At 45.4% G+C, this 14,136-nt stretch overlaps 1 protein-coding gene across 1 annotated transcript; it reads left to right on the forward strand.

The window, feature by feature from the left end:
• Positions 1–3,883: 3,883 nt before the first annotated feature.
• Positions 3,884–12,929, forward strand: LOC128340290 (alpha-1-antiproteinase-like). The gene is made up of 5 exons (XM_053285256.1): positions 3,884–3,935; positions 5,238–5,831; positions 6,981–7,251; positions 8,755–8,893; positions 12,744–12,929. Exons 1-5 carry the CDS (start codon positions 3,884–3,886, stop codon positions 12,927–12,929), a joined length of 1,242 nt encoding a protein of 413 aa, XP_053141231.1.
• Positions 12,930–14,136: the final 1,207 nt, after the last annotated feature.

Genomic DNA, 14,136 nt, shown 5'->3' on the forward strand with positions numbered 1-14,136 from the left:
GGAAAGGGGTGGCCCAGAGCAGAGTAGGGTGAGTGGTAGTACCCATTGGGGGCAAGGAAGCTGCCAGAATTATTTCAAAGGAATTGGGCAGAGGACTGATTTTTAAAAGATTTAATGGAGTTTACGCGTCTTTAAGGTTCTTCCCCATAGGGAATGATGGAGGTTTCAGCAGCCCCATAACTGCACTTGTGGGTCACCGGGGTGGCTCAGAGTGAGTGGTGGTGTCAAGCACATGTTGCCAACCACCCCCATGGGTTGCTAACCCATGGGGTATTGGGTTCTTTTGTTTCTGAGATGTTTTGAGTGTAGATTCTCTGGTAGCATATGAGAGTGGATTCATGGCTTGTCGTTGAAAATCTCATTTGCTACCAGAGAATCTACACTTGGAACACCTTGCAAACAACAGAACTCAGCACCTCATGGGTTAGCAACCCATGAGGTGGTTGGCACCCTATGTGCATTAAACTACCATTCACTCCTGGCCACCCCAATGCCCCCCAAGTGGAGTTATGGGACTGCTGTAACCTCAATTCTTCCCTATGGAAAAAAATCTTGAGGACACGTGAACTTCAACAATCACAAATAATTAGCCCTTTGCCCAATAGGTCAGCCCATGCTTTAGGTCACCAATCAAAAGGCTGGAAGGGCAGAATTTTCAAACAGATTTCAAACGCATAATGGAGACTGACTCAGAGAGCACTACAAAATGGAGGTCCGACACAAGAAAACGTTTTGTAGCAGAAACAGGGACATTTTGTTTTGTATACAAAACTTTTGGATCTGGAAAATGGGTGTTTTGTTTTGTCTACAAAACATTTTGTATCCGAAACATTTCACAGATCCCCAATCGTTTACTCTGAGATGTGAACATGTCCATAGAAGTTCCAAATGGAAAAGTGATTTTAAAAGTGTCCTTGAGATGGTATATACTCGATAATAAACACTTGTAGGGCTATTCTCACGATTAATAAAAATTGGCCTATTAGAGCCTAGCCTGATTTTTGTTAATCATAAGAACCACCAGGCTTGCAGGTGAGCCTGATGGTTCTTGAGTGGCTAACCCCGCTCAAGTAGCCCGTCCCTTAGCCCAGGTTTCCGGAGCAAGCACTCCGCAAACCCGGGCTATCTGCTCGTGAGTAGCCACGGCATGGCTCCATGCTGCGCTACTCGTGAGTAGACCCCTGACCGGGAGGCGAAAAACAGGGCATACTGGGGCTGCGGGGGCCGCGTGGCCCCCACTCCCCCCACCCCCCTCCATCTCCATCTGGCTTATCCCGCTCTCCCCACAGTTTCAGCGGATCGTGAGACCCGCCTCTGTTTGTTTCCAGGCTTTCCCCCCAAAATCTCCTTTCTCCTTGTAGCAATTGTTTTTGTTTGGTACATGCTGAGTCAGGGTGGTTTTTTCATACCTTGGTGGCCATCTGGCTGGGTGCTTTGATTTCATGTATTGTGGGAGCTTTGCCTTTCAACCCCCTCCCCATTCTCTTTTCTAGGTTTTATGGGTGGTGGGGTTTTTTAGCCTGCTCTTTCTTCACTCTGCCTTTAAAGACAGATTTCAAATGCTCACAAAAATTAACAGTTTGGTGAGGGTATTGCTGCTTACAGAGCAGTACCATATCTCTCAACAGTAGAATTTTAGGGATGTCCTTCGATGATATGTTGTATCATCACCTTCTGCTCTCTCTTTAAAAAACAAATGTCCTTGTTTCAAACTATTGCAGTCCCATAGAGTACTACATTGAATATCCTTGTCTACATTAAATATCCTACTCTTCCTACCTATGGAGGACTGTGGCTTCTAGAAGCCTCTGCAACTCAAAAATATTATTTGCTAACTCCCAAATGCATCTGTGTTCTTCGTGAGCATTGATGATTGTATTATTCTATACTGAAGCCTGGTTCACACTATCATTCAAATCAAGGTTTAATGGCATTAGTGCAATTCTGTGAACACATGCCCAGGTGGGAATCCCAGCTTCATCTCAGGCCGCACAACACCTTGGCATGGGTTCACACAATCACACTGATGCTGGTAACCCACATTAAACCTAGATTTAAATCACGAGTGTACCATTAATAAGACAAAGGGAGACAAATGACTCCTGGCCCCACAGGCTCTGAGAGCCTCTCCGGTCGCGGTGTCTGGCTCCATGGTGCGCCAGGATGCAGAAGTACACTGGAGAGCAAGTATGCTAATGAGGGGGGCGGGGTTGTCTGCAGCATCTTGTTAGGGCCCGGGCTGCCTATTTGAACATGCTGCTGATTCTGGCTGCCTTGTGATTTGGTGTGCAATGGAGATATAGTTTCTCTCTTGGGCTGAAGAGGAGATTGCATTCAAATTCAGCTGGAGAGCAAAAAGAAAAGGAGCAATGTACCCCTTTCCCTTTTGCTCTTCAGCATGCCTCCCCTTCCCCAGCAGTATCCTGCACCCCTTCTCAGTTCCAGCCGGCCCTCCCCTGCCCTCCCTTCCTCCCACTTTTGCAAGCTGAAGGAGTTGTCTGCAAAGGAAAGGAGCAAATAAATCAGAGGAGGGGAATGAAGAAGAGGAGAGGTGGGCGCGGAAAGGTAGCTCTCCCAGAGCGCCACTCACTTCCCTGCAGTTTCCCAGGTCCACATATTAATTACTAAGTAATACTAGCTGGCACAATGACTCCAACATTATGTTGCGACAAATACATTGCCACTGTGGTCAAGTACTTGTAAAGAAATGGGTAGTGTTCTAACTGCAAGGAAACATTTAGAAAACACCATTTCTTGTCACAGTTGGCATTTTCATCTCTCTCTCTTTCCCTGGCCATCCTCCAAGGCATGCAGATAGTCAGGGATGGAGCTGTATTTTTGAGAAATGACACCTGCTTTTCATGAAGTGGGTTCCAGGTTCAGCCCCTGGCAGCTCCAGCTAGAGCTGGAAAGACTGGAACCCTGGGCCCGGGGAGCTGCTGCCCATCAGTGTTGGCGGGACCAATGGCCTGACTCAGTGGAAGGCAGCTTCATATGTTTCCCCTCCATTTATACTCACCACGACCCTGTGAAGTAGGTTGGGCTGAGAGATAGCAAGTGGCCCAAGGTCACTTTGTGAGCTCAAGTGGGTGAGGCTGTTGTGGCAGTGGTGGGGCATTACTGAGTTCTCATGTTACGCTGGAGATTGGGGACTTAGAGTAGGTGGTGTGTGTGTGTGTGTGTGTGTGTGTGTGTGTGTGAGAGAGAGAGAGAGAGAGAGAGAGAGAGAGAGAGAGAGAGAGAGAGAGAGAGAGAGAGAGAGATGGGACTCCAAGAGGGATCTTTTGCTTGTGTCAACATCTGTTTCAAATGTTTTTCTCAGTTGGGGCGGTGGCAGTGGTTTGTAATCATTCCCTAGTTCAGTTCAAGCCAAACCCCATCTCCATCAAATAGAGAAATAGAAATAAATGTGGGGGAAAGTCAAATACTCAACTATGGTTTGAGAAAGAAAATACTCTCATCCATTTTATGCAAGGCACTTTCTTTTGTTCTTCATCTCATGTTCCTGTTCCTCCTTCCTCTTCCTCTTTCTCTTAAGTTCTCCATCAATTCTCATTTTTCCCTTCCCTGTCCTCCCCATTAGAAATAGTTTGGGAGACACTAATAGGTTGGGTATTAGTGGGGGAGGGGCTGTAAAGGCCTCTTGGTGATGATGCTTAACTTTCAGTGGCAGGGAGGTACGTTACACCAGCGGTGGGGGTGGGGGCGGTCCAGAGGCCTTTAGGTCCAGGCTCCAAAATTACCTAGGTGTGCAACTGGCCTCGAAAGCCTATAGCAGCTTGAAGTTTAATTTTTTTAAAAAGCTCTGGCACCCTAGCAGTGCGAGCATGGTTGCCAGTCGCTGTGCAAGGGGTTCAAACCCTGCTCATTTGTTGGGAGTTTAATGGCGGCAGAAGATGCACCTGTTCCCCATGTAGATTCCATCGTGAACGCAGGTGTGTGTGGCAAGTGTCTCTGCAGCACTAACTGCCCCAGAGCCAGAGGTTTTAGTGGAGAAAAGCAAGTGCTGGCTCAGGGCAGTAGGAAAGGTGGAGGTAGTCCCACATCTGGTGATACTGGAAAAGTGGTCAGATCCAATTAGAATTGCCAGCTCTGCCAGTACTGATCCATGTTTACTCTAAAATTTGGGGGGCCCATGAGTGGGTGCGTGAATGCAGTGTTGGAACACAGTTCGGCCTGGGGTGGTGGGTATCAATCTGTTGGATCGGTAATCGTGGGGTGCTTTTTTGATTAACTGTTGCCTGCTTTTGGAGAGCATCTAGAGGCCCGCCCACCTCCCAATATATTGTGGTTACAGTTGGGGTTAAAAGACTTGGCAATTTTTCTGAAAGCGGCTTGGATTGGGAGGTTATCTTGCTTTTGGTCCAAGGCATACACCCAGGTTGGTCCAACCTCCTTCAACACAGGGTCTCGAGGGGAGCCGGAAGCCTGGGCAAGATTGGCTGGGTTTGGAGAAAAGTTAACTGGGACATGGGCAAGTTTGTCTCCTTATGCAGATGTGGAGCGATTCTTCACCCAGATATTGTTTTTTCTTCTCCGGACCATTACCGGGGTGATGGCGTGCACCTGTTTCACAAGGGGACAGACATCTATTTGGCAGACCTGCAGAGGGGATTGGCTGCATTACTGCAGGGTTGGTGGGAGATGCATGGGGCCAAGCTAGGATAACCCCTCACTGTGGCAGGTACAGTGCAGTTTGCAACCAATAGTGTAGGGCTGGTGCGGTGAGCATCTTAGGCACATGTTTTGTGGGAAAGAGGAGGACTCCTGGCCGTGCCCTAGAAGCTCTACGGCTTAGGGATTTCTGGCTGGGATTTCTTCCAATTTGTGGAAGCAGCACCTTCCTGAAACACTTTATGGCTTTGCTGTGTTTGTGTGATGGTCTTCGCAGATGCCTGCCATTAGGTCGGCTAGGAAGGGCAGACTAAACATAGGGCAAGGGGCATGTGTTCCAATTGTTCTCAATACAGTTGTGGCCCTTTAATACCAGTTTTGCTTGTCTCGTGTCTTCACTGTCTGGGTGCAAAGAGATGCTCTCAGTACCAAGTGCTGTAGAAACCATAAGCACAAAATAAAGATTCTGTCCTCATGTTTGGATAAATATCTTCCATTTTGACACTGAAATGTACAAAGATAATGTGATTCTTTTGTTGCAGATTTACTCCATAGGAATACAATGGCTAATGTTCACCTCTGTCTGCTGTTTGCTGGTCTCTGTGCTTTTACTTATGCTCAAGATGTTACAAGTCCCCAAGAGGACCAAGTCTGCCAATATGACCCTCATCCTTCTGCTGAAGGTCATCAAAGAAGCAAAAATGAGATTTGTCAAAAGATAATTGCAGGAAATGTGGATTTTGCCTTCAAATTATACCACCAGGCTGCTTTGGAGGATCCTGGCAAGAACCTTTTCTTTTCTCCACTGAGCATTTTCACTGTCCTTGCAATGGTCTCCATGGGGGCTGAGTCTGCCACTGCGAATCAGCTTTTTTCAGGTCTTGGTCTGAACCATTCAGAGATCAGTGAGCAAGAAATACATGAATGTTTTCATCATCTCTTCCAAATGCTGAACTGCAATAACTCTGAAATTGAGTTGCGTATTGGGAATGCTATTTTCATAGATAAGAAATGGTTGCCACGAGTAGAGTTCTTGAATGACTCCAAACATAACTATCAGGCTGAAGTTCTTCCAATAGACTTGAAAAATTTGACAGAAGCCCAGGCCCAGATCCAAAGCTACCTGAAGAAGAAAAGCGATGGGAAATTAGTCGATGTGATCCAGGGTCTTGATCCAGAGGATGTCATGGTTCTTGTAAACTATATTATAATGAAAGGTAAAGTAAGTGGACTTTCCCTCCGAAACATAGTTGGAAAGGGCAAGCCTCTTCTCAGCATGCAAACCATCAATGTTTTCCAAGCACTTATTGCAAATCCATGAAGAGGTTTTATGAGTGCCTGAAAGTTTATTCTCACAAAATGAGTTTTTTTAAATCCTTGCCCCTTGGAAGCAAATAAAATAAAATAAGACCTACCAATACTTTATGATGTGTGTATGTGGTGGTGGTGGGATTGGTGACAAAAGGCGTTCCAGCCTTCCCCAGAATTTCAAATGATGGTCCTTTTTATGCTGAGAAAGCTTCAAGGGACAGACCTGTATGAGAGCAAGCCAAACTCCCTTCTGCTGCCGATTACTGACCACCAAATAATATGGGTTTAGTTCTTGAGATGGGGGATCTGGGAGTGAGGGAGGCACAGTTGTGATTCTTTTTGAAGATCAATCCAGATATGGGTTACGTTTGCGGTAATCTTCTCCAAATGAGCTACAATTTTTTCTGAAGTGGGTTTTCACATATTGTCCCCCATCAGTTTGAGAACCTGCTCTATCCTTTAAGCGTAGCAATGCCTTTTTTGGTTGCATGTTGTTGCAAACTTCCTTTTTCTGCTATTAGGGGTCTGTTCTTCGAGAAGTCATTCTAGATGCTACTTTCTCTGAAAGATTAGTTGCTGCATCCCTCTGGTGTCCTTCTGCTCATTTTAAAACTCTATATGATGTCAGCAAAAGGTTCTTTGATAAAGTCAAAGAAAATCTCCTTGTCAAGAGAAACCCATACACCTTGTTCAGACATGCATACTATAGGCTTGTTCCATTTAAACAAGATGCAAAGGGGACGATTCTCAATCCTCAATAGCAGATTTTTGAGGGCTTCAGGAAATTCTAGATCAAAGGGGGGTTGGAGAAAATCACTCCTTCCCATTATGCAAATGAAAAGAAGTTTTTAGAACACAACTGTGAACACACATGTACCTCTGAAAACTGAATTTCTAAAACAAGAAACTGAAAATGTTCACAAGCACAAAGGCTCCTATTTGATTTCTGATCATTTAATTATTTTGTAATACATATTACACTCCTTTAGATTTTTAAAAGGCACAGATGTTTTTGCCTAGTATAACCATGATTCTCTTGCCTTTCTTTCCATAAGTCTCCTGGGAAAATCCTTTCAGTCTTCTGAATGCTCAAGAAGATTTCTTCTTTGTGGATGAAGACACAACAATGAAAGTTGATATGATGAAGAAAGATGGCTATTTTAAGAGTTACTATGATAAGAGACTGTTTTGTGAGGTGGTTGAGATCCCCTACAAAGGCAACATTTCAGCAGTGTTCATTCTGCCTGAGCAAGGAAAATTGAAACTGGTGGAAGAGGCACTGGGAAAAGAAATTTTAGTAAAATGGAAGAGCTTATTGAAACTACGGTAATGCAGCATGGTGTAGGGGATGTTTTGCCTCCATTTTCTGTGCAGATATTCACTATCCCTATGCATCTATAACTATGTATACTGTACCCGATTATCCTGTCCAATGAATCCTCCCACCTCACAACTACACGTGGTGTAGCCTAGGGGTGTGTGAGCCGGCTTGAAATTCAGCCAGCTCAGCTTGAAGGCTCGCTCTAGAACCGGGTGGCGGTGGTGGTATGGGAGGGCAATTTGAGCCTAACCCCCACCTCAGGAGCCAGCTCAACAGGCACATTTGTGAAGGATAATTCGGCAAGGAATTTCAAGTAGCTTCAAAACCAAACCACAGCAGCGGCGTGAATGGGGGACGGCAGAGAAGTGGGCGAGGAACAAACAATCGTGTTTGTAATGTTTACTATAGTAGCTTCAAAACCAAGCCGTGGAGGCAAGGATGGTGGCGGTAGAAGTGGGGGCTCCTTCCACCCCCCCATTGGCCTCCCAAATAATCAGTCAGCCACGCTGTAAAGGGGTGGCGATGATGGTGGGGCTGATGAAGGCAGCAGCTGGGGCTCCTTCCACCCCCTCCCAGGCTCCCAAATTGCTGGACGTCTGCTCTGTGGCCTCTTTCAGGCCCTGTGCATATGTGAATGTTGCCTTTCAATTATGTGCATCGTCAGAGCCGAGCTGGGGAAGCAGAGAAATCCCTGCCTTGGTGTAGAAATCAGTTGTTTCTTCACCTCTGCAGGTGCACACAATGGGATTTCTCAGTTGAAAGGCAACATCCGTGCATGTGTGGAAAGAGGGAGTCTGGCAGTGGGTGGAGAGAGCTCCTGCTTCCACCTCCCACTGATGCTGCAGCTCGGTTTTGATGTACTGTAGTGTACATTACAAAAATGCTAGCTTCCCCCCACCCCCAGTTCTCTCTAAGGTGTGTGCTCATGTTTCTTGATGTCTGCTCAGTTAATTTTAGATACCGCTCAGGTTGAATCAAGAAGGCCTCCTCTGAATGCACATGCACACACACTGCCTTGTTTTAATGTACTGTACATTTCAAAAATGCTAGCTTCCCCCTCACCCACCCCCCACCACTTGGGTTCTTTCTCAGGCAGGCATGTTTGTGTGCATGCTCATGTTTCTGGATGTCCGCTCGGGTTGAATCAGGAATCGGGAAATTAGAGAGAACACTGCCCCATACCCCTTTGCCCTCTCCTGTCCTCACTGCTGCCACAGCTTGATTTGAAGGCACTGAAGTGTACATTACAAACATGCTAGCTTTCCCTTCACCCCCTGCCTTTAGTCATTTACTTGTAATGAGGAATCCTTGCCAGATTCCACTTTATAAGTATGTCTGGTGAACCCTTTGAGCCAGCTTAACGGCTGGACTGGACAAGGCCCAGTCTCAGGCTCAATCGAACCTTGCGTCATAACGCTGTTTTTCTATCAAGCCAGATAGCAGAGTGCCTTGTACAATGTATTCTTGCAGGGTGATAGCTCACATGGCCTCTATTTCTTCTTTCACAGGAGAACAAGTGTGTATCTTCCAAGGATCTCATTGTCTGAAAGTTATGATATGACAGAGATGTTTAAAAACCTGGGTGTTACTGACCTTTTCAAAGACAGAGTGGAACGATCTGGAATTACTGGGAAACATGAGCTGAAGGTATGCTTTTCAGGAATCTTTATGGGGCTTATACTGAATTAAAAACTCTGGCTTATGTCCAGACTAACACTGCACTAGTGCAAACATGTCACACTAGTGCAAGGATGTCATGTTAGCTAGTTCTGCTAAGTCAGGAGCTGAGTTCAAGACTACTGTTGTGCTGGTGGCATGCATTCTGCTGCGAAACCTGTTCCTGAGCCCATACATGTTACAGTAAATTATGCAAAGCTATTCTTGTTGTGCATGTGTAGCACTTGTGCAAGTGGATCTAGAGTGCCAGAGGCTGTGCGACTTTGAGCATCTGCTCAGCTAGCCGAGACTTGTAATGATGCAACCACTCCTAGAGGAATATGCAGATATCCTTGTGTAACCACACTTGCTCAGGTGTGGTTCTACAAGCACGTTTGGGTCAATGCCTTTTTCTCTGCATTGGGGGAATGAGCCAAAAAACCAAATTGGCAAGGGTACGAAAACAGAGGTCCACAGTCTGGGCACAGACAAATATGAATGTTAGAGTAGCCCCTGAGGAGCAACACACTCAGGCACAAGAAATGACATTTATTGAAATAACAACCACAATTCTAACAGGAGTGTCTGGCAAACTAGAAAAACATAGGAACATAGGAAGCTGCCATAGACTGAGTCAGACCATAGGTCCATCTCGCTCAGTATTGTCTTCACAGACTGGCAGCAGCTTCTCCAAGATTTCAGGCAGGAATCTCTCTCAGCTCTGTCTTGGAGATGCTGGGGAAGGAACTTGAAGCCTAGATGCTCTTCCCAGAGCGGCTCCATCCCCTCAGAGGATTTTCTTACAGTGTTCACACTTCTAGTCTCCATTTTGTATGCAATCAGGGCAGTCCCTGCTTAGCTTAAGGGGACAAGTCATGCTTGCTCTCACAAGACCAGCTCTCTTCCCTAAGCAGGTTATGTGGACACAAATGCATCAAAAGCAATCAGTACACCTATAGGAGCAAACAAAGAAGAGCAGGAGAGCAGTTATGAAGGCATGGAAGGGGAATGGGTGTGGGGAGGAGAGAAAACAGCACAAGTGTCCATCTATCTATCTGCTTATCTATCTATCTGTCTATCAGAGGCGTAACTATAGGGGGGCAGGGGGGGCATGTGCCCCGGGCGCCATCTTTTCTGGTCACGTGGGGGGCGCCGCCATGACAATTTTATTTATTTATTTTTTGTTAATACAAATGTTTCCTGCTCAGTGCATCAGCACTGCAGCAGTCAAGGGAGCACGTCAGCGCCCCCTCCCCCACGAGCGGTCCCTTCCGCGCCGCCCGGGCCCCCCCCCATTGCTTTGCTGGCGCCTGGCGGCCAGTCAGTGGCCTGGCATGGCGGCGGCGGGCGCTTGTGAGGAAAAACCTAAGTATAATATAGTATGGGGGGGGCGCGGAGGGGGCGCCATTTCAGTGCTTGCCCCGGTCGCCGTTTTCCCTAGTTACGCCTCTGCTGCCTATCTATCTATTTTATTTCAATACTGCCCTTCAAAAAATGGCTTGGGGCAGTTTACATTAAAACAAAACTAAAATCAATTCACTATTAAAATTTTAAAAACCCTGCAAAAACAACATAAAGGAATTATTAAAATAATCAAAACAGTTTGTAAACCCTGGAAAACCAGGCCAGACCTTTATAGTTTAAAAACAGTTTAAAAATCCTGGAAGGCCAGGCCAAACAGGTAGGTCTTAAGGGCTCTCTTGAAGGCCAAAAATGAACACAGAAGATGAATTTTTGTCAGCAGTGCATTCTACAGCCCAGGAGCAGTTACAGAGAAGGCCTGCCTCTGAGTTGCCACCAGACATGTTGGTGGTAACCGAAGACAGACCTCCTCAGATGACCTTAACGTGAGGTCGGGACTGTGCAGAAGAAGGCGCTCTCTAAGATCTTGAAAGAGATAGTCTTGTCAACTCATCTTTAGTCTGCTGATTTCATGTGTGAAGTCAAAGGAGTACTTCCACCCATGGGAAGGGGTGAGATGGTTCCTTTTTTAGGCCTTCCTGGCCTGAGCCGAGCCAGACGTAACTTATGGGGGAAAGTTGGCAGGGGGAAGCAGGCTGTTTAAAATTGAGAAATCTGCATTGTTTCCAAGCCAGAATTTTACAAAAACCTATAAGATGCTGCTTGGAGCATAATTCCACCGTCATTTGGGGGAATCTGCCCTTTGCCTTCACGAAAAGGGGAAGCACCATGGTTGGTAAGACCCTGTGTTATTTTTTTCAAGGCTATGGGCAACTCTTTGGATTTGAGGGAAAATTTCGGGGAGAAATAAAATAGCAAAAAAGGGCAAAAAGTTCAGTATCAGAAGCCCTCCCTAGGACCATCAATCAATCATCTTTATTCTGGCCATAAAAAGGAAAGGGAAGATTATGCCATTGATTCGGTGTTGACTCCTGGTGACCCCAGAGCCATGTGGTTTTCTTGGTTGAATACAGGAGGGGTTTACCATTGCCATCTCCCACACAGTTTGAGATGATGCCTTTCAGCACCTTCCTATATCACTGCTGCCCAAAATAACTGTTTCCCATAATCTGGGGAACATACCAGTGGGGATTCGAACTGACAGCCTCTTGCTCCCTAGGCAAGTTGCTTCCCCATTGCGCCATTAGCTGGCTTAGAACAGCATAAATTGCAGGAGGTGATTACACAGTACAAAGTATAATGCATAATGATACGTTAAAAGGCCTAAGGAGAAATTAAAAAGTAGGGGTGTGCACAAATCAATTTCTTTCATTTTGATTTGTACCTGAATTGAATCACCCCCAATTTATTTTGGGTCAGATTCCCCCCCACAAATCACCCCAGATTCGATTCGTACCTAAATTTTCCGGTTCAGAATCCAATTCGATTTGGATTATAAAAGGGTCTGAAGGCCAAAAGAGTGTGGCGGGTGGTAGTGCCCAATGGGTGCAAGGAAGCTACCACCCAGATTTCAAAGCAGTTGGGCAAAGGGGTGATTTATAAAGAATTATTGAAGATGGCATGTCTTTGGGGCAGATTTGGGGCAAAAAAGGGATTTGGGGGGCAGAAGAGTGGGTCAAGTACTAGTGCCCCAATGGGTGCCTGCTACCACCCAAATTTCAAAGGAAAACCTGCTCTGGGCCACCCTGGTGTCACCCACCCCCGGGGAGTTATAAGTAAGGCTGCTGAAATCCTCATTATTCCCTTTGGAGAAAAGCTTAAAGACTCGTAAACTTCAAAAATCATTTAAAAACTACCCCTTTGCCCAATTCCTTTGAAATCTGGTGGTAGCTTCCTTGAAGCCATTTTGGGAACTAATACCCAAACACTTTGGCCACAACAGCTGTTGCTGTTGCTTCTTTTGAGATTGTGCGTCCTTTTGAGACACGGGCCCATCTTGTTTATTATTTATTTTTCTATGTCAACTGTTTGGAGAACTTCAGTTGCAAAGTAGTATATAGAGCACTGAGAAAAAGTGTGTGAACCCCATAGGATGGTCTATAGGTCAGTACGATTCTTATTCAGAACTTGGTAAGATCCTAAGGTGAGAGAGAAAGGCAACCCAATGAATTAGTAACTCAGGCAAAAAGGCTCTCACTTGAATATTCACTCAACAGAAAGTGTCAATAACTTGGATGATGGAAGGCGCGCTCACCCATGTAGATGAAGGGGGGTGGGAGCACCTGCACAGATGAAGAGGTGGGGGTGCCAAATCTCCGCTTTGGACTTGCCTTGAGCCCAGAAATATTTTGAGACCCACATTCAAGTAACCCTGTGCAAGAGATTAAAGAAACTCCTTCACTTGGCAGGACCAGAACAAATGAACTTTATAACATCTGGCTCTCTCTTCAGTCCTAATCCTTGTTTCATTTCCATGCAGGCTATTCACAAAGCTCATCTGAACATCCATGAGGAGGGCATGGAAGCTGCAGCTACCACTGATAATGAAGTAGTTCTCACTTCATTACTCCCTACAATTAGATTTAACAGGCCCTTCGTGATTGTTACTCGTAGAGAAGATGTGATAATATTCATGGGAAGAGCTTCAAACCCTGTAGGAAACTAATTGCACAGAGAGTATTCTTCTTGCAGCCCCCACAACACAGACCTGGTTTGATGTGCACTATGCATGAACAGGTCTTTAGACTCCAGTTACTTTCAGAAATGCCATTGAGAAACATTTGTCAACAAATTAAACACTAATGTGAGGAATAAGTTTTATTTTTGGTTTCTCTCTGGTATCTTTCTCTCTCTAGTACAAAATTCCTTAAATAAAAACATATTTGTTGGTTCTTGTAACTATACAGTGATTATCCTATGCTCATGTGTGCTTTTGTGTGAAAAAGAATGAAGAATGGGAAGATTTTTCTTTTTAACAAGTCACATTCTACCAAATATCTGTTCTGTGATTCAAAAGGTGCTCCATTAAACTGGAATATTTTGAAATTTTTGGGTAGATGGAATTTTAAAGGATTACATGAGCCATTATACATATCTTATAATTGCAATGTATCAAAAGGTTACAGCATGTGCCTGGAATATCTGCTACACACCCAGGTGCTGGAGGAGCTGTTGAAACAGCTCACTTAGTAAGAGAGGCGTTTTAACCCCTGGACCTTGGGGCCCTGGTCCGTGGCCTCCAAGAGTAACTCCTCTGATTTGGGGGCAATTTGGGGGGAAACTAAAATAGGGGGAAAGGGCTAAAATGGGCTTGTTTTAAGCCAGAACCTCACAAAAAGTTCAGTATCCGAAGCCCTCCTTAGGACCATCAATCAATCATCTTTATGATGGCCATAAAAAGGAAAGGGATGATTGTGCCATCGAGTCTGTGTCGACTCTTGGCGACCACAGATCCATGTGGTTTTCTTGGTTGAATACAGGAATGGTTTACCATTGCCTCCTCCCACAGAGTTTGAGATGGTGCTTTTCAGCACCTTCCTCTACTGCTGCTGCCCAAAATAGGTATTTCCCATAATCTGGGGAACATAGCAGTGCAGATTTGAATTGAGAGCCTCTTGCTCCCTAGGCAAATTGCTTCCCCACTGCACCATTAGGTGGCTTAGACCAGCATAAAATGCAAGGGGTGATTACACAATACAAAGTATAATGTATAATGATACGTTAAAAGGCCTAAGGAAAAATTAAAAAGTAGGGGTGTGCACGAATCATTTTTTTCTTTTGATTTGTACCTGAATTGAATCATCCCGATTTATTTTGGGTCAGAAGCCTGTCCCCGCAAATCACCCCAGATTCGATTTGTACCCAAACTTTTC

This window comes from Hemicordylus capensis, chromosome 1 (genome assembly GCF_027244095.1).
Source record: "Hemicordylus capensis ecotype Gifberg chromosome 1, rHemCap1.1.pri, whole genome shotgun sequence".
NCBI lineage: Eukaryota > Metazoa > Chordata > Lepidosauria > Squamata > Cordylidae > Hemicordylus > Hemicordylus capensis.